The following is a 19943-nucleotide window of genomic DNA, read 5'->3' as shown; positions in this document are numbered from 1 at the left end:
CCGGGGCCTGTGCCCCGGGGAGGGAGAGGCCGCAACGGTGAGAGGCCCGCGTACAGCAAAAAAAAAAAAAAAAAAAAAAAAAAAAAATACTGGTTACTGAATTTAAAATTAAAAAATAACGTGTTAGCCAAAGATATATATACATATGTGAAAGGACAGTTTACCACATTTCACAGATCATAACCATTTTCTGTTACTAAGTACCCTCTGGAAGCATCATTTTTACAAAGCTGCATATTAAATTGAGTAGATGTAACAAATCTTACAATCTTTCATCTATTTTTGGACATTTAGGGGTTGTTTCCAATTCTTCTCTGCAATGAACATCTTCATGCACATTGCTTTGCCCTGTGTTCTTACTGGAATTACAGAATCAAAACATGAATATCTAAATCATGCTTTATGTACATCATGAAATATTTCCAAAAGGTTTGTACCAATTTATGCTCTTTCTAGCAATGATGTATGAGAATATAGTTTCACCATATCTTTCTCATCATTCAGGGCTATACCGGGAAAAAAACTGGCAAAGAAAGAAAAATGGTACCTCCTTGCTGACTTAATTTGCATGTCTGTTTATTAGTTAGGGTGAGCATTATTCCGTATGCTTGTGTACCACTTTTCTTTCTTTTGTGACTGGTCTATTTGTTTCCTTTGCCCTTTGTCTATGGGGAGAGCTCCTACTTTGAAATTGTAACAATGTCAATCTATAAAGCAACCAGGTATAAATAAACATCAACACCTGCTTCATGTTTAAAACATCTGTTTTATGGGGCTTTTCTTTTCTCTACTTGTCCGCTTTCATTCTGGGGGCTTCCACTGTCTTGCACGGCAGCATCCACAATAGTGGTAAAATGAATTGAAAGGCATCTTTAAATAGGCTTTGATACTGGCTGTGTCTCTTTAGTTCATTGTGTGGGATATAATTCTCAAGGATTAAGACTGTTGAAGTTTTACACCTATATTTTGTGATTGGTTTCCGAATTATTAGTTATGAATTATTTTGAATTTATAAATACAATCTTAATGTTGTGTTATTAGGTGTAAGACTAACTCCTGGCTTTGAGATATCATACTCAAAATTCCAGAGCTCAGAGGGGTCTTAAAAGTCATCCATTCCAAACTGCTCATTTTGCTAATGTGAAATTGAGTCCAGATTACTTCTGCAAAGCCACACAGCTAGCAAGTAACTGCACCACCGTCTACCACCTGGGCCTCTAATCTCTGGTTTAATTTTCTTTCCGTTTCGCCATGCTTCCTTCCTCTCCTGCTGCATGTATTCCTACATTTTGCACTATAAATTGATCCTGATATATCTGAATTCAACTAATGAGTGACTGCACTTCTGTATATTCACATCAGAAATCCATTACGGAAAATATTTTGCTCTTTCAAGCCTGATGAAAAGTTTTCATAGAGCCATGGAAAACCTTTATAAATATTGGTTTTGTTACTCGTTTACTCCAAGAGATTATGGTGGTAACAGTGGGAGCCAAGAAGTAAGAAAAATTATTTCTTTTCCTTTTTTTTTATTGGAGTAAAATTGCTTTACAAAAGAAGACATACAGAAGGCCAAAGGCACATGAAAAGATGCTCAGCATCACCAATTATTAGAGAAATGCAAATCAAAACTACAATGAAGTATCACCTCACACCAGTCAGAATGGCCATCATCAAAAAATCTACAAACAATAAATGTTGGAGACGGCGTGGAAAAAAGGGAACCCTCTTGCACTGTTGGTGGGAATGTAAATTGATACAGCCACTGTGGAAAACAGTATGGCGGTTCCTTCAAAAACTAAACACAGAACTATCATATGACCCAGCAATCCCACTACTGGACGTATACCCTGAGAAAACCATAATTCAAAAGGACACATGTACCACAATGTTCATTGCCGCACTATTTACAATAGCTAGGACATGGAAACAACCTAAATATCCAATGATAGATGAATGGACAAAGATATGGTACATATATACAATGGAATATTACTCAGCCATAAAAAGGAACGAAATTGGGTCATTTGTAAAGAAGTAAGACAAATTAAGTCACCAAATGCTTTCCTTTATTAATGATAGAAGCACAAAAATGCAGTCCAGATATTTTATTAGAGGTAACTCTATTAGCATCATTATTGCAGAGGTTCAGATGCAATTTGGGGGCAAAACACTGAACTAGTGATTTCCATCCAAAGGCATTTGGTGTTAATAAAATACAACAAAGGAATTACCTGCTTTGTTCTAGAAGCTGAACATTTACTCTTGGATATCCTGAATATCCCTGTCTGTTGAAGAGTCTGCATCTTCCTTTATGGCAGCCAAGAAGGTGGCCTAAAGGGTCTTGCCTTTCAAATGTAGCAGGGATCTTAGATTAGGCCTATACTAGTAGTTTTCACACTTGAGGGTACGAAGGTACCTGAGTTCCACTCATGATAGTATGATTCTGTAGGATTAGCATGGAGGCTGGGAATATTCATTTTAATAGACTTTTAATTTTAGAATTGCTTCAGATTTATAGGAAAAATTGTAAAGATAGTGCAGAAATTTTCCATATACCCCACTCCCAGTTTCCTATTTTATTAACATCTGACATGAGTATGGTACATTTGTCACATCTAGTGAATCAATACTGATACATTATTATCAACTAAAGTCCATACTTTATTCACATTTCCTTTATTTTTACCTAATGCTCCAGCTGTGAGTCATAGAGAACCCCACACATAAGGTCTTATTTGTCTTACTCAACAAGAAGTCTGGGGAGGGGCAGTCCGTGGATCAACTGTGTAGTCTGTGGCTTACTTCCTGCCCCTCATCCTTAACTTGTGACTTTAGTCCTCATGGCTCCAAGAGGGCTGCTACCTCCAGACTTAACATCTATATGCAGGGAAGGAGAAGGTACAAGAACAAAGGAATGAAGGGCATGTTAGCTGTACCTGTCACTCTGAAAAAGAGTTCTGCTTATAAAATACGATTGTCCAGAACTGGGTCACTGGGTCAGCCATGAATACAAGGGGGTCTGAGGAGGTGAGTAATTTTAACTGGGCACCTTGAATAAAAGTAGAATCCTGTGAGTTAGCAAGAAGGGGAGTATGGCTATTAAGTGGGCGATCAGCAGTATGTTTCAGGAAATCTGCCACCAAAAATGTGTTTATATTCTGCAAATAGTTCATGCCCTTTCTTCATCCTTCCTTTCTATTGTTTCATAGCAAAGTGATCTTCTAAAAATGCAAATAGGTTCATGTCCTCTCTTGCTTAAAGCAATATCCTTTGGAAAAAGTTCAAAATCCTAAACATGCTTGCCTCTGCAGCTTCACTCTGCAAACCGGCTATAATGGCCTTCTAGTAGCGTAAACCATTTTGCTCGCTTTTCCCACTTCTCAGCCTGTGCACGTGGTGTTCTTTATTTGGAACACTCTCCAGCTCCCTTCACTCCATCTCCCTCGTAGCTTGTCTGCTCCTACCTTCCATTCATTCTTCAGATCTTCATGTTTCAGTTCAATACAACTTCATCAACGAAGCCTTCCCCAAGCCCACAGATTAGCTTAGCCCCATTGTAAAACACATCATCTTAGGGCAGCATGCACTTTTCTTCCATAGGTTTTGTTGTTGTTGTTTTTTTTAAGATTTTTTTGATGTGGACCTTTTTAAAGTCTTTATTGAATTTGTTACAATATTGCTTCTGTTTTATGTTTTTGGTTTTTTGGCCATGAGGCATGTGGGATCTTAGCTCCACGACCAGGGATCGAATCAGCACCCCCTGCATTGGAAGGCAAAGTCTTAACCACTGGACCGCCAGGGAAGTCCCTCTTCCATGGTTCTTAACACAGCCATCATCTTGAATTTGGCTATGTGATTATCAGATTAATGGTTGCCTACTCCATAAACTGCTAACTCCATGAAGCTGGTAGGCACCACATCTACCTTTGCTCATTGATCTATTCCCTGTGCCTAGTAGAGTGGCTGGTGTATGGAAGATATTAAGTAATATTGGTTGAGAGAATGAACGAAGGAAGGCTGTATCCTGAGGGAGGAGAGTCAAGAGGCAGACTTTGTTTCAAGGACAAAGGACCAATGATGAAGGGGAGGCGTTCTGAGCTTTGCTCTGTTTGCCACTGACATTTTCCTTATTCTTTCCCACTCTGGGATCATACTTGAATTTTAAAGTGAGGAGATTCAAAAAGAAGAGGAAAAGACTAAACAAGGTATTTTCTGTGTCCCCCGTGAGACACTGGGAGATGCTTGCCGTGTTGGCACCAGTGGCATTGACAGCTCATAAGAACGAGCTCTCTATGCAAGGTTGGTTCCTTCTACAGCAATGGCCATAGTCTTAGCCTGTTGGTTGTGGCTTCTGCAGAGGCGGAGGGGGTGGGTAGAGCTGCAATTTCACCACAAAGATTGGTGACACCATAGGTGGCCAAGGGGACAGACACATCTTAAGGGTTAAAAGCACAGGCTTTAACATTCAGATCTCAGCTCTGTCACTAACAAGGTACATGACCTTGGACAAGTTACTGAACTGCTTTAATCCTCAATTTCCTCTACAGAAAATGGGTAAAATGCTTGTTATGAAGTTTCAGTGAGCTCATGCAGGGAAAGTGATCAACACAGGCAGCATCTACTAGGATCTCACTTGTGGTGGCTCCAGCTGTGGATGGGGAACCGGAAGATTCTGGAAGGCATTTAAAGGTGATGGTGGAATTCCACAGTGAGTTGAAATGAAGGTAGAGAAATTTTGTTTTGTGACCGCTCTTGTAACTTTATAGTAACCTCTAAGCTGACAAGGCCTGAGGAGTATAGTTTCACACATTACGGCAAACCTGAAAGGGATCAAATTTAAATTTTGGCTTTCTTTTCACTGCACAGGCCTCTAGAAGGGCCAGCAAGTCTTCACAAGATTGCAGCAGCAGCAGGGAAATTACCAACTCTCCTAAGATTTTTGTTGATCCTGGGCAGGAAGCAGACTAGGAATTCTGAGGAGGATATAGCAGAGTAGATGAGAGCACGCACTCTGGAGTTGGATTCTTGGGCTCTCAACTGAGTCCAGTTGTGTAAAGCTGGGGAAATTATGCAAATTTTGGTTTCCTCACCTGTTAAATAGGACTATCTAAAGTAAGACTATCTAATTCATAGGGATTTTTGCAAGAATTGTACAATTAATTTATATAAGGCAGTGATTCTCAATGGAGAGAGGAGAAATTTTGTCCCCCAGGGAATATTTGGCTATGTCTGGAGACATTTTTTGTTGTCCTAATTAGAGAATGTGCATTTGACATCTAATGGATAAGACGCCAGGGATACTGCTAAACATCCTGCAAAGCACAGGACAGCCTGCACAGCAAAGAACTGTCCAAAATGGCAATTGTGCTGAGGTTGAGAAATCCTAAAGATAAGGTATTGAGAAGAAATCCTAAGATAAGGTATTGAGAAGAAATCCTGTCTTGTAGAAATTACTCAGTGTCAGCAGTCATTAACAAACTTTGAGTAGAAATGACAATGCATTTGTCACATAGAGCTTACCAAGTGCTCATGCTTGTTTTGACCAAGTGAAAAGGACCAAGAGGAACTTTTCTCATTTTATTTTCTGATGAACACATACACATGACATTTCAGTTGTAAGATATGGCTGTCAGTTTCTTGTTTAGAAGATGTTTTTAATTTCATTATCAAGGAAAATAAATGACTCCCAACCATAAAAATGCTGATCTTTTGATTTGGATGGTTTGGAAGATGCTCCAGTATACTTTCTTAGTGAATGAAGAAGTGAATGAATTGATAATAATAGAGAAACTATGTACTCCGAGGTACAAAGTTTTAGGAATGTGTCGCAGACAGGCCTGGAGCATGGGTCTGTTAGGGGGAGGTTACTCCTGGGAAATTGTCCTTGGGATGCTGACCATTGGCTCTCCTTCCAGTAAACTTTCAGAATTTTGCTTGCGTTGTCACTAATTACTGGCTCCTGTGAGAAGGCAGGCAGATAGCCCTGGTGGGGGGCTGGGGGCGGGGGCGGAACAGAAGGGTATGAAAATGTCCCAGAAGGTTGGCAAAGGTGAGTTTCTCAATGGATCTGATGGCATCCTCATCCAAAGATGTGGTGCCATCAGCAAAAGTGTGAGGATGAGGGTAGGGTACCTTCATGGATATAGAAAGAAAGGGAAGCTTATCTTTCCAACTGATAAAAAAGCTGCCCAGCCTCCTTCATAGTTTTCTGTGTTAAGTAAATTCCATCTTTACCTATATTAAAGTACATTGTAGCCTTTGTGTAGGTCTGCAGGTACCTTTCTGTCAATTTTCACCTAGGGAAAATAGATCCAAGTTTAAAGGGCTTGTGTTGGGAGGATCTAGGGCTCCACAGAAAAGCCCCAGAAGCTGGGGTCGGGGTAGGCCTGGAGTAAGGCGATGTGGAGGGAGTGGCAGAGAAGGGTAGGGTTCAGGAAGCCTGAAAACTGGGGATCCCGTTCTTCCACCTAGCCTTGCTTTAAATGGAGCAGCTATATCTTATCTAGTTTTATTTAAATTTATCTATGCTTTGTAAATTGTCATTCCAAACAATATCTCACTTTTTCCCCTAAAGGTTTTCACTGCTAGTTTAAAAAAAAAATGTTGAAAATCACTGGCCTCATCACAAGGAAAAAAAATATTTTTTTTCTATTTCTTCAACGTTGTACCTATATGAGATGATAGATGTTTACTAAACCTATCCTGGTAATCATTTCATGAGGTATGTAAATAAAATCATTATGCTGCACACCTTTAACTTATATGGTGCTGGATGTCAATTATATCTCAATAAACCTGGAAAAACAAAGAAAACCACTGGCATGTATAGATAAAAAATAGCCCCTTATTTATAGAATGCAATAGGTTAAATCCTTCCCCCCAGAATTTGCTATTCATTGAGGATGTCAAGAAAAAGTTAATGCAAAACCAGGATTATTTCCCAAAGTTAACAAGATCTATTCAATTTACTCCAAGAGAAGGCTGTTAAACAATCACCCTGGGCTCTCACCCCTGGGACTCTCAGACTCACCATCCGGTCTTTGAACGTGGGATAGAGCAGAAGGGATGGACCAACTCCTGAGCTTGAGGTGTGCTCCAAGGCTTCGAGATGCTGGGTGTCTCTGGAATTAGGACCTGCGTCCTTTCCCTGTGAACATTTGTAGAAACAGCACTGTAAATGCTCAGGTCTCAATGATCTCAGTTGGTTAAAAGTAACAGATTTGCATCTTAAATGAACGCACGGATTCTCCTCTCTCCGTCCACAGGCTTTGCAGAAAGAATCTGGTTGAACACTAGATGCCACTGTTGACTCATTCTGCTGTCTTAGCATCAAGATTTCCCCTGGCCTCTGTGAGGAGAGGCAATTAAAGAAAAAAGAAAAAAAAAAAAAAAGCCTGAGTAAATATGCAAAGTTCTGTTAATTTTCCTCTCTTTTAATGACTGTTTTAGAGGTTGTTGTTTTTTTTTAATAAATTCCAGAGGTTGTCTTTTTCTAGAGAACATTTGACAATTGGCAGAAAATGGAAAGATAAAGAGACATGAATGTCAGCTAACTCACACTTGGGGTTTGTAAATAAGATCATTTTTTTTTTAATTAATTCATTTATTTATTTATTTTTGGCTGTGTTGGGTCTTCGTTTCTGTGCGAGGGCTCTCTCTAGTTGCAGCAAGCGGGGGCCACTCTTCATCGCGGTGCGCGGGCCTCACTATCGCGGTCTCTCGTTGCGGGGCACAGGCTCCAGACGTGCAGGCTCAGTAGTTGTGGCTCACGGGGCTAGTTGCTCCGCGGGCATGTGGGATCTCCCCAGACCAGGGCTCGAACCCGTGTCCCCTGCATTGGCAGGCAGATTCTCAACCACTGCGCCACCAGGGAAGCCCTAAGATCATTTTTGTATCTAACAGTTTCTGCTGGGAAAGAGACTCCAGTTCTCCTCAAACCTATTTGTTTCTTTATCTAGTTCTGTGACATCCCAGATTGTTTCCACCTTTGGCATTTATTTGAATATCGTAATCAGATATATGCCTAATGGTTGCCTTTATTACTCAGTAGCCCAGGTTGTGGGTGGCATTATGGACTTTTTTCTCTTCATAGACTTTATTTTTTTAGAGCAGTTTTAGGTTCACCAGCAAAATCGAGCAGTGTAGAGAGAGTTCCCGTACACTCCCTCCTCCCCACCACACACGACCTCCGCCATTATCAGTAGCTCCCACCAGAGCGGTACCTTTGTTACCACTGATGAACCTACACTGACATCATTATCACCCAAGGTCCATAGTTTACATGAGGGCTCACTCTTGGTGTTGTACAGTTTATGCGTTTGGACAAATTTACAATGACATGGATCCACCATTGTAGTACCATACAGAGTACTTTCACTGCCCTAAAAAGCCTCTGTGCTATTTATATAACCCTCTCTCCTCCCTAAGGACTGGTGACCACTGATTTTTGTTTTTTTTAAAATTTTTTTTCTTTCTTTCTTTTTGGCTGCGTTGGGTCTTTGCTGCTGCGCGCGGGCTTTCTCTAGTTGCAGTGAGCGGGAGCCACTCTTCATTGCGGTGTGTTGGCTTCTCATTGTGGTGGCTTGTTTCGTTGCAGAGCACGGGCTGTAGGCGTGCGGGCTTCAGTAGTTGTGGCACATGGGCTCAGGAGTTGTGGCTCTTGGGCTCTAGAGCACAGGCTCAGTAGTTGTGTCGTCCCGGCTTAGTTGCTCCACAGCATGTGGGATCTTCCCGGACCAGGGCTCGAACCCATGTTCCCTGCATTGGCAGGCGGATTCTTAACCACTGCGCCACCAGGGAAGCCCCTTTTGTTTTTTGTTTTGTTTTTTTTGTAAGCATGTTCATGTGCTGAATTTACTGAGGCCCATCAGTCAATGGGAGGCTTCATGGATGGTGGGGGCTGAAGGCTGATGGAAGGCTTAAGTTTTCTAGGCCTTTTTTTTTTTCTTTTTTGCCACCCTTCAAGGCATGCAGGATCTTAATTCCCCAACCAGGGATCGAACTTGTGCCGCCTGCAGTGGAAGCCAGGACTCTTAACTACTGAACCACCGGAGAAGTCCCGCCACTGATCGTTTTACTGCCTCCATGGTTTTGTCTCCCTTACTTGTTTTTCACTTAAAAAACCCCAAACTCTTCACTTTAAAAAAAGTTTTACCACAAAAGTAGAAAGACTAGTAAACCACACCCCGTGAACTATCTCATCACTTTAAAAACTACCAAACTTTACATAATTATCGCCTTAATCTTCCTCTTAGGCAGGTTTTACTATCTCCATTTTATAGATAGTGAAAATTGAGGATCAGAGAAGCTAGGGAACTGCCCAGATTGATGCAGCTAATTGATGGTACAGTCTGGTTCAAACCCAATTCTATTTCCAAAAAGTATTTGTATGACAGTACTCTTCAACTTGATTTCTGCTTGCATGTCTGAATAGCTAATTCTCTTCTGAAGACCAGCCCTGCATATACATTTTCAAAAGCTTTTTACTGTTAAATTTAGTTAAAGATAGATTTATAATAGCTGTGTGTATTGTAAATGTGTATATATTTTTAAGCATTTTATTCTATAAAAAAATTCAAGACAACCAGGGTATACTTGCGATCCCTGGGAAGCTATAAACTGTCACACAATTGGAAGTTGCCAATGCCAAGGACAGTACAAGGTCCTCTCCAGCTTGCATTTCCAACCTGAAAATAACCCTGTAAGAATTTCCCTAGAGATCTCACTACATTCACAGAACCCAAATATTTTTAAATGAAAGCTGTGCTAATTCTTATTGTCTCCTATCTTCAAACTATCTCTCACTCCTTACTTTTATTAAAGTCCCTGATCCCTCCTGTAGCAACCCCCAGGCAACCCCACACGCCAAGCTTGGCAAGTTGGTTTCCCTTCACACAGTGTATAGTCTGGGATGCCATTTAACAAACTTGCCAGGTCCTTTTAGCTTCCTTTCATTATTATTATAATTTTAACAACTGAGCACTAAAGGTACATGGGCCAGTTAAGACCAGTTTCAAACTCTCTATGATCTGTTGACGGGTGGTAAAGAGGGTTCTCTCTCAAAAGACAGATCACTAAAAGTTATTTGGAAACATAGAAAATTGCAAACAACTTTGGAGAGCTCTTGCTCCGCATTAGTCCTGAAAATTCCCTCATTCTTCAGAACAAATATGACTCAGACTTGGAGACAGCTCTCCCTCTGTACTTTCAGAGCAACGTGCTCAGAATGTTTATCGTATTGCATTGAAATACTTGTTTACAAAACTATTGCTCCCAGAAGGGAATTCCTCTAGGATAGCACCAAATCCTGGTCATCTTTTCACTTCTGTGACTCGATTTTTTTCACAGTGCCTGGCTTACAAAGGTTTTCTCCAATCTTGACTTCATGTCAGAATGTTTTTGGAGTTACAAATGTACAGATCTCTAAAGCTCCCTGAAGACCTCCTGAGTCAGAATCTTGAAACAGTTTGGTTCCGCATGGTTTGGCACGATGGAGGGATAAAAAACAGGTACTTGGGCAGTTGTAGATCTGAATCTTCCAGGACATCTGCCCAACTACTTCCTTTCCTCCATCGTTCATTCCTTGTTTCTCATTTAATTGAAGTATGGACAACCTTCCTCACTGCTATCCTCAAACAACTGATGCTACAATACTCTATTCTCTTTTTTTGCAACAGTAAGAATTTTGGAAGAATATAAGTGAATTGCTAGCCTCTGTGAGTCATAACTTGGGAAAAGTGACTCAAGGACTCTGAGATAGTCAATATTAGAAAACCATCCAAACTTTGGATGGAGAACCACACCCGTAAGAAAAGTGCTTCTTTAATTCATATTATCTTTACACCAGACAGAGCAAATTTATAAGCATCTCTCTAGAATTATGTGAGGGAAACCCCAAATGTTGAGTTCAAACTAGAATAACAAGTGAGGAAATTAATTATGTCATACCCAATATTATGAATTTCAGTTCTGCAAAACGTTATTGATAATCTCTTTGCTTTGTGTGCTATTGTTATTGTTTTTGCTCAGTAAAATATAAAAAATCATTGTCAGGTTTTTCACAGCTTCACTGGGATCCTATAATCCTATTTTTCCCATTAATTTTTCTTTCTGGAGATGTTTTCAGAAATATAGCTCTTTTTCAGTCTCCTTTGCTGGATCCCTTTCTAACTAGTCTCAAAATGTTGGGATTTCTGTGGGCTTTCATTCACTCTTTCATTACAAACAAATGTTTAATTAATTATAAGTATATTATAAAGAAAACATTAAACCTAGTCTCTAAGAGGGAAGACAAGAGTAGACAAATGAACAAGGTAACTACAAATTACAATAAGAACTGTAAAAATGAACAGGGATGAGATAGAGCGGAAGTAGACCCCTCTACATAAGGCAGTCAGGGATGTCGTCTCCGAGAGAGGACATTTGAGATCTAAAGGATGAGTGACAGCCAATCATGCAAAGATTTGAAGGACGACTAGTTCCGTCAGAGGGAACAGCAAGTGCAGAGCCTCTTTGAGCTGTTGTTAGGAGTAAATAAGATAATGCTGAGCACCGTCCTGGCACAAAGTAACTACTCATAAGTGATTTTATTATTGTTATGCAGTCACCTCTCAGTGGGCCACCGGTAATATAATATGAATATTCCCCCTGTTTGGTCTGGCTATTACCAAGTCTGCTTAATATCACATTCTGCATCAATAATACAGGGATAGTAATATATATCTCATAGGTTATTAAAAAGACAAAATGAGATAAGAATGGTAAAGGACTTGGCATAAAATATATGATCAATAAATGACAGCTATGACCATTTCTTTGTTCTAGTCGTGGGAATATAGCAGTGAGTGGAATCAAGTCTGTGCCTTTGTGGAATCTACCTCATCACTACCATTACTATTACTGCAAATCTGGTCTGGGTTGCTGTGTACAAAGGTGAAAGGAGAGCTAGGCGTGTCTCAGGTGATGGACTATATTTCTACTTTACCTGGAAGAGTGGGTTCACGGCTCTTGATCTTTTCTCCTCCATAGGAGCAGACAAAAAACAAAAAACCTCTAAAGACTTCAAGCTGTTACGATCAGAGCCTGTGGACTCTCCCTCGGCCGTTCCCACAGTCCTTGTGAGGGTCCCTCCTGAGTCCCGCCACTCCAAGCTCCCAGACCACGCAGCTGAATTCTGCTGTTTGTACGGTTTTAAGTCAGACTGCCTGCAAACCTGGAAATTATTATTGATGGTCTCGACTGTTTACTAATGTGGCAGCAACTGTGATTTGTGCTTTAATATGTTTTTCAAAGCCCATTTACTCTGCAAGTGCAGTTCTAAAGTGCTCAGGCAGATTCCCGAGTAGCAGATGCTAATGGACGCCTGTGCTGGACGTGTCATCAGAAGGTGGCAGCAGAGACACACTGTGCAGGTCCCTACGAAGGGAACCGGACCTCTTCGGCAGGGTTCCTCAGACTGGTCCAGTATCAAAAACTGAATTTGTTGTTGCTCTTGTGGGTTTTTTTTTTTTTTTTAAAGTAAACATTTCAGAAGATAATCCCACAAACAGGACATTTTAAAGGATCCATTTGGAAAAGTTTTTTTTTTTTTTTTTAAACGTAAGCATTTCAGATAATCCCACAAACAGGACATTTTAAAGGATCCATTTGGAAAAGTGAACAAGATTATTTGTGGACAGGATCTTCCATCCCCTTCACAGCTGCTCAGTAATTTGCTGCTGATGGACCTAAGGGAGTAGATTAAAGGCGATTAATAAGAAGCAAAGTGATGATTCTTATCTCACTGGGGTTTTTAATAGGGTATTTTAAGCATATTCAAAGGTTTGTTAAAAATGGAGAACATTGAGGCTTCTCTGGTGGCGCAGTGGTTGAGAGTCCGCCTCCCGATGCAGGGGACACGGGTTCGTGCTCCGGTCCGGGAAGATCCCACATGCCGCGGAGCGGCTAGGCCCGTGAGCCATGGCCGCTGAGCCTGCGCGTCCGGAGCCTGTGCTCTGCAACGGGAGAGGCCACAGCAGTGAGAGGCCCGCGTACCGCAAAAAAAAAAAAAAAAAAAAAATGGAGAACATTATATGTTATATGACTCACAAGAAGAAGATAGATGTGAAAGCTGATTTTGATTACAGGTATTGAGATGCTTGCCCTGGATTGTTTTTGTCCTCTCTCCAAGGGTTACTGGAGCAGAGCCCTACTGCCCTTGCAGGAAAGAACACCCTCTCTAGTCCCTACAGCTTCTTTTCCTTGAGAAAATGTCTATTTATGTCGCATAATTCACTGCCTGCCCCTTGGTGAATTGTATGGATTTCCTGGACAGTTTGATGGGAAAGAGGGGAATCTGCAGGCATTTTGAAATCCATGACATGGGTATATTTTCCAGCTTCAGCTCTGCCATATGCCAAACAGGGGTTTTAAAAACAGAACAGTAACGTGCACTGCTATGTTGAAGTGGAATGTTGGGGGTGAAAAGGGGGTGCTGTGGAGAACATATGGTTCTGCTGCAGTAAAGGACTGACTCTCCTAGGTGACATGCATCTGCACCAGTACTAGCTGCATAGTTTGTGGATTCAGGGTAAAATGAAAATGCAGGGACTCATTCAAAATTATTAATAATTTCAAGACGGCAACAGCAGAGGATTCTATCAAGTGCGGGGACTCTTCTGAGCATGGGGGTCTGAGAATCTGCACGGGTTGCACATGCGTGACTCCAGGCGTGTGTGTGTGCGCGCGCGCACGTGCGGCGAAACACACACACACACACAGAGAGGGACAAGCTTTTTAAAAATTCTGTTTTCACTGCTTAGTCTCTTTAAGGCAGTTTCTCAACCTCAGCACTACTGACACACGGATGAGATCATTCCTGCTTGCGGGGTGCAGCCATGTGCATTAAAGTGTGTTTAGCTGCGTCCTCTTTGTTGTCTACCCTCTAGAAGCCAGTAGCACCTCCCACCCCCAGTTTTGACCATCAAAAATATCTTGAGACATTGCCAAATGTTTCCTTGTGGGGCAAAATCACCCCAGTTGAGAATTACTGCTTTAAGATAAGGTTTTACAACTCACCCAAAGAGAGTTATCTCTCTTTGGCTTATCTAGCTTTTTTCTTGTTTTTCCTTTCTTCTTATCCAAGCATGAAGGAAAATATGAACTGTGCTTTTTGGCCTGTTCCTGGTGGGTGCAGAATACCAAACTTTCACGCCAGGCTAATCCGGCGTGGAGACCCCTGCAGAGCTGAAGACACGCCCTGGTTCTGCAGATGCATAATTTGTTCTGGTTGCCGTGGGTGAATATACATTTCACAGAGTCTGTTCTCTGAGCCCTGAAAATGTATCCTTTAATCTTCAACTCAGAAAACCCCTTGACTCTGGGAGGAGACACCAAAGGCCTTCTCGTGACAGGCAGGGAGAGGGCTGTTTGGGCTGCTAATTTGTTTTCAGTCCTTAGTCTGTTTTCCTTTGGTGCGAATGTTCCTCTTTAGACCTTGGGTATGAATAATTCCGCATAGCCTGAGGGGAGAAGCGGGAGGCTGGCTGGTAGAATTGTTTGTACTGTCATGAAACAGAAAGTTTAAAAGCCTAGTGAAGCCTGAGTGGTTGGAAAGGAAGGGAGGTCTAGAATGTACTTTAAAAATGACTCATAAAGCATGACAAACTCTGGAAGCTTCTTGGAGGTCGGGGGAATAAATTGCCCACTCACTTTAGAAAGGCATCCCCAACCAGAACTGCTCCCCCCAAATGTGAAGTCTCAATACAGAGTGTCCCAATCACTCACGTGCCCTGCGAGATAGCTTTCTTAACCCTGTATTTCATGAATTGTCACCTTGAAAGGCAAACTAAGCAGTGGCGTTTTTTTTTTTGTTTTTTAAAAATATATATATATTTATTTATTTATTTGGTTGTGTCGTCCTAGTTGCGGCTCGTGGGATCTTCGTTGAGGCATGCGGGATCTTGTGTTGCAGCATGCAGGCTTCCCTCTAGTTGTGGTGTGCAGGTTTTTCTCTCTCTAGTTGTGGTGCGTGGGCTCCAGGGCACATGGGCACTGTAGTTTGTGGCATATGGGCTCTCTCATTGAGGAGTGTGAGCTCAGTAGTTGTGGCGCGTAGACTTAGCTGCCCTGCGGCATGTGGGATCTTAGCTCCCCGACCAGGGATCAAACCCATGTCCCCTGCATTTGTAGGTGGATTCTTAACCGCTGGACCACCAGGAAAGTCCCAGCAGTGGCATTTTCTGGATTGTGAGTAGTAACTTGATAATTAGCCGTCTGAAGTACCTGATCTCTGTGTTCAGATAGGTTCTGGTCTGAGATGGTTGGGTTTATTCAAATTTATGCCAAAGAAATCAAGGATCTTAGGCTTGAAAGAATCTAAAAAAGAATAAATATATGTGTATGTATAACTGAATCACTTTGCTGTACACCTGAAACACAACATTGTAAATCAAATATACTTCAATATAAAATAAAAATTAAAAAAAAAAAACAAGGACCTTAGGCTTGAGTGTTCCACTCAGCCTCTGGTTGTGTGAATTTGCTACAGGCTGGTCATTTTCTTCATGACAGACACCCTGAAAGTGTACAGGTTTATTAAATGCCACACAGCTGCCTTGTTTTATGGCTCTTCATTCACGTGGAGGTGATTCTCTCAAAACTGTGAGCCCTTTGAAGTCTGTGCATGTCCAGCAAATAGAATGATGCCTGCCATAGAGCGAATGCGCAATTACTGTTTCACAGAGCTGGTTGAGAACCATGAAAGAAACAGGATGAAAGAGCAGAGTGGATGCACAGAAACCATCTTCATTAGTGGAAAGATAAATTAGCAACATCTCTTTGTTTTCCTCATTTTTATTGCCGTATAGTTGATTTACAATGTTGTGTTAGTTTCAGGTGTACAGCAAAGTGATTCAGCTAAATATATATATTCTTTTTCAGATTCTTTTCCCTTATAAGTTATTACAGCAACATACCTTTTTAACAGGAAAAGAAACATAATACAGAGTGGCAGAACACAGTTTTAGGCCCTTCCTTCCCACCCTCTTTCTTAGAGGTAATTTGTGAAAATTGAAGTTAGTGTTACACACTGAAGTTTGGGTCTCATTAACACTAGCAATAGAAAAGTTTATTTTTTCTGTAGCTGTTATATGCTGAGGAAACTGAAGAATCAGAACATTCTTCTCTCCTCCCTTTAGATGGAACTGGCCGGCTGGGAGTCCATTGTGGGCTGTAAATGACTAAAAATAATGAGGAGACTGTAGGGGTAAGTGGGGCAGAGAACAAGGATAGAGACCAGAGAAGGAAGGGCTCGTTGATGCCCACCTGAGGAGGACTGTGGATTCCTCAGTGAGGAAAGTGAAGAACAGTTTTGTGCTGTCTTCTGGATTCCTTGTGTTAATGGATAATTTTCAAAATAGAATATCATCATGAATCTCAGATACAAAATGAACATGGGTTAGTGATGCTTTTTAAATAATGAATGAGGGCACCAGTAAGATGTTATAAGTGGTTCATAGGAGAATTCAAAGACCGGGCAATAATGCAGCAATGAATTTACAAGTAGATGCAAAACCGGCTCATTCCACAGTAGGAGAGAATAATCAATTGTATTTTCAGGGAATAAAATTCGTTTGCATGTCTATGGACAAGAATCATTTGCATTACCATCAGTTATCCACAACTTACAGAGTTATAAAAATAGCTCAGTCAGTGAAAGGCACAGAGGCCTAGTGAAGTCAGATAACCTGGAAGTGTACACTTCCACAATGCCAAGTTTTCCATTGAAGGCAAGCCGTAGTGGTTTGGGACCATTTCAAAGTCTTTTACAATTTTTTTCTCCACCCATATATGTTTGATTATCTAATAATAACATTTTGTTTCGGGAAACAGACTGTACTTTCAGGAAAAGCAGCTGATCAGTAACTTCCTCTTCAAGCTACTGCAAAAAGCCAGGATGAAACGTCTGTGGGTAGCCTTTAGGATGAGCGGGAAAGGGTGTTTAACCACAGGGTGTGAGTGGACATACCTCCTCAGAAAAGAGTTACAGCTAAGCTTTAGACCAGGTGTTTTTTGGTTTGTTTGTTAATACTTTTATTTATTTATTTATTTTTGGCTGTGTTGGGTCTTTGTTGCTGCGCACAGGCTTTCTCTAGTTGCGGCGAGCGGGGGTTACTCTTCGTTGTGGTGCACAGGCATCTCATCGCGGTGGCTTTAGAATGTTGTGGAGCACGGGCTCTAGGCGCGCGGTCTTCAGTAGTTGCGGCTCGCGGGCTCTAGAGCGCAGGCTCAGTAGTTATGGCACACGGGCTTAGTTGCTCTGCGGCATGCGGGGTCTTCCCGGACCAGGGCTCGAACCCGTGTCCCCTGCAATGGCAGGTGGATTCTTAACCACTGCGCCACCAGGGAAGTCCTAGACCAAATGTTATTAACCTAAGTGTCATCTTTTTTAACCTCTGCCTTACCTTGAGCTACATCCTGTGGATACATGAAAGCCTTGAAAGGTTATGACTTGCAGCTCCCTCAAGACCAGAAAAGCATGGCATCACCCTTCCACAGTCCTTTGAGCGCTCATGTGGGGCTGGCTCTTTGCTGGGTCTTAGGGCAAGAAGTGTCATTAGAACAGTCCTTAATGTGGTTTGGCGGGTGGGAAGGACTTGGACATGTGGAGGGGGGCGAGGAGGACCGTCTTTGTGAAAGGAGCACTCTGAGAGCAGTGCACTAAAAACCCTATACAGTGATGGTTTTCTGAGGCCACGTGTCCTTTACCTTCACCAGAGCATTCTCACAAAGATAGAAAATAAAAATACAACGTCTGAAAAGTCAGTTCTGACTAGTTTTTGTTGATCTCATAGCTCAGACCAGACGAGGCCATTTGAGGTTGAGTGGTAAAAATAGGAAAGAAATTCGTGCTTTTTAAAGATGGAGACATAGATATTGGTGGGGGAAGCAATGTGCCCGAAATGGGCTGGTATTTCTGAGTCATGGCATCATGAATCCTATGAGTAGTCATACACAAGATCAACCTCTAGTCTTGGGGTTGAAAGGTGACCCTTGAGAATTTACCTGTTTATGAAGAATTTAGCACAAGCCATTGCTTTGAACATAAAGCTCTGTCTGCTTACTCATTTTTCTCCTCTTCCTTCAACAGGCACGCATTGGTGGAGAGCTTTTTATTCTCTCTTGCACTTGAATTTTGGAAAATCCATTATGAATAACAATAGTTCACTTAACTCGAGGTCTTAGCACCATGGAACTTGAACACATCAGTCTGAAGAAAAGGGAGTAAGAAGAAACAAACCTTTTAAAGACCATTAAAACTCTTTTGGCACAAAGTGTGGCTAAATTATATCTGTGCATTAGAGATTGTTTAAAAGCCAGATATAATTTGTGGTCATAACTAGTTTTTATAATTTTACCTTTAATTCAGAATAACTGGGATTTTTGGATTGGCTTGGAATCTTCCTCTTGCTGTTAATTTAAAATATGAAGATGAAACTGTAGGCTTGGACTCCTTTCTGAGTAAACAAACAGACAAAAATGTGTCTGTGAAACTTGAGAGCATTTGAGGGTTTTTTTTTCCTTATGTGAAGAGTTAGGAAAATAACAAAGTTAAGCCAGAGTGGAGAATCACTTCTTACTGCATTGTACCTATATCAAATCCAACATCTCAAAAAGAAGTTGGCTCTGAAGCATTAACTTAAAACAGTTTGTCAGTGAATTAATAGAACCTAACACCCCAAATTCTCAGCTGAATTAAGTAAATAACCCAGTCAGAGTCCATGGTAGCTACAAATGTGTAGTTTAGGTCTCCCAAGTTACTAAGAGAATGATTACCGAATCAGGGAAAAAGAGCAGAGTTTGACACATATAGTGATTTATAAGTCTCTGTTCCTGGAAAAATCAGGCTAAAATCAATTCAGGTTTTACTTGCATTATGTTCTCTTTCATACTGCACGAGGATTCAGGCATAGTCAGTACATCAGATGTGTAAAGATATACATTCATATCGTGTGCTTGCAAGTCTTTCTGCTCCCATAGGTGCGTTTTGATGGCACAGAACAAGCCTGACGAGGGCAAATGAGGCTGTCTCCTTTTCTTGATCGATGTAGAAGCTCAAGTTGAGAAGGAAGAGTGGGCTGTTAAAAGCGTCTTAACATTCTAAGATTGCTTGGCGCCCAGAGAAAGTGTGAGTTATAGTTTCTGAGAACTATGCATTTGGATTTACCACACCTACAGGAAAGTTGTAAAGAAAGACTAGTCTTTGTTGTAGAGAAAGACTAGTTGTAAAGAAAGACTGCGACAGAGACACAGAGAAGGTTCTCAATCGCTCAGCGGTCACTCGCTCACAGGCCACCTGGCAATGGCCAGGCCCTCACCTGCCACTTGTTCTCAAGTCCAGTGCTGCTTGTAAGAGAAGAAGGGCTGAAGTGTTCCCCGGTGGGGTGGAAACATCAATTTTGGCTTGAACTGATAAAACTTTAAGGCTGGAATATCCCTGGATGGCTGTTCCAGAAGAACCAAAGTATCAATCCACTGCTGCATTCTTTTTTTTTTTTGCGGTACGCGGGCCTCTCACTGCTGTGGCCCCTCCCACTGCGGAGCACAGGCTCGGGACGCGCAGGCTCAGCGGCCATGGCGCATGCTCAGCGGCCGTGGCTCACGGGCCCAGCCGCTCCGCGGCATATGGGATCTTCCCGGACCGGGGCACGAACCCGTGTCTCCTGCATCGGCAGGCGGACTCTCAACCACTGCGCCACCAGGGAAGCCCTGTATTCTTATTATTAAGAATTTATTTCCATTCAACAACAGTGGCTGCGGTAAAAGCACCTTTCCAATAGTAGCTGTTAAGAGGACCTCAGAACTGCCTGAGGTCCCAGGATGTCTGCTCGTGGCTGTCTTCTGGTGCCTCCTAGACGGCTCAGGGCATTTGTTCCCAACATTTTTGGCACAAGGGACCAGTT

General features: G+C 41.7%; 1 protein-coding gene across 1 annotated transcript in view; it reads left to right on the top strand.

Annotated features, from left to right (window-relative positions):
- MREG (melanoregulin) overlaps window positions 1–18748 on the top strand; it is a 154248-nt gene extending 135500 nt beyond the window's left edge. The window contains exon 5 of the mRNA XM_055089957.1: window positions 18131–18748. Within this exon, the coding sequence (XP_054945932.1) occupies window positions 18131–18172 (42 nt within the window). The 3' untranslated portion in view covers window positions 18173–18748. The remainder of the gene's footprint in view (window positions 1–18130) is intronic.
- The last annotated feature ends 1195 nt before the right edge of the window (window positions 18749–19943 follow it).

Source organism: Physeter macrocephalus, chromosome 2, assembly GCF_002837175.3.
Source record: "Physeter macrocephalus isolate SW-GA chromosome 2, ASM283717v5, whole genome shotgun sequence".
Classification (NCBI taxonomy): domain Eukaryota; kingdom Metazoa; phylum Chordata; class Mammalia; order Artiodactyla; family Physeteridae; genus Physeter; species Physeter macrocephalus.
The sequence above is the reverse complement of the archived record's forward strand: the minus strand, read 5'-3'. Positions and strand labels throughout refer to the sequence as shown.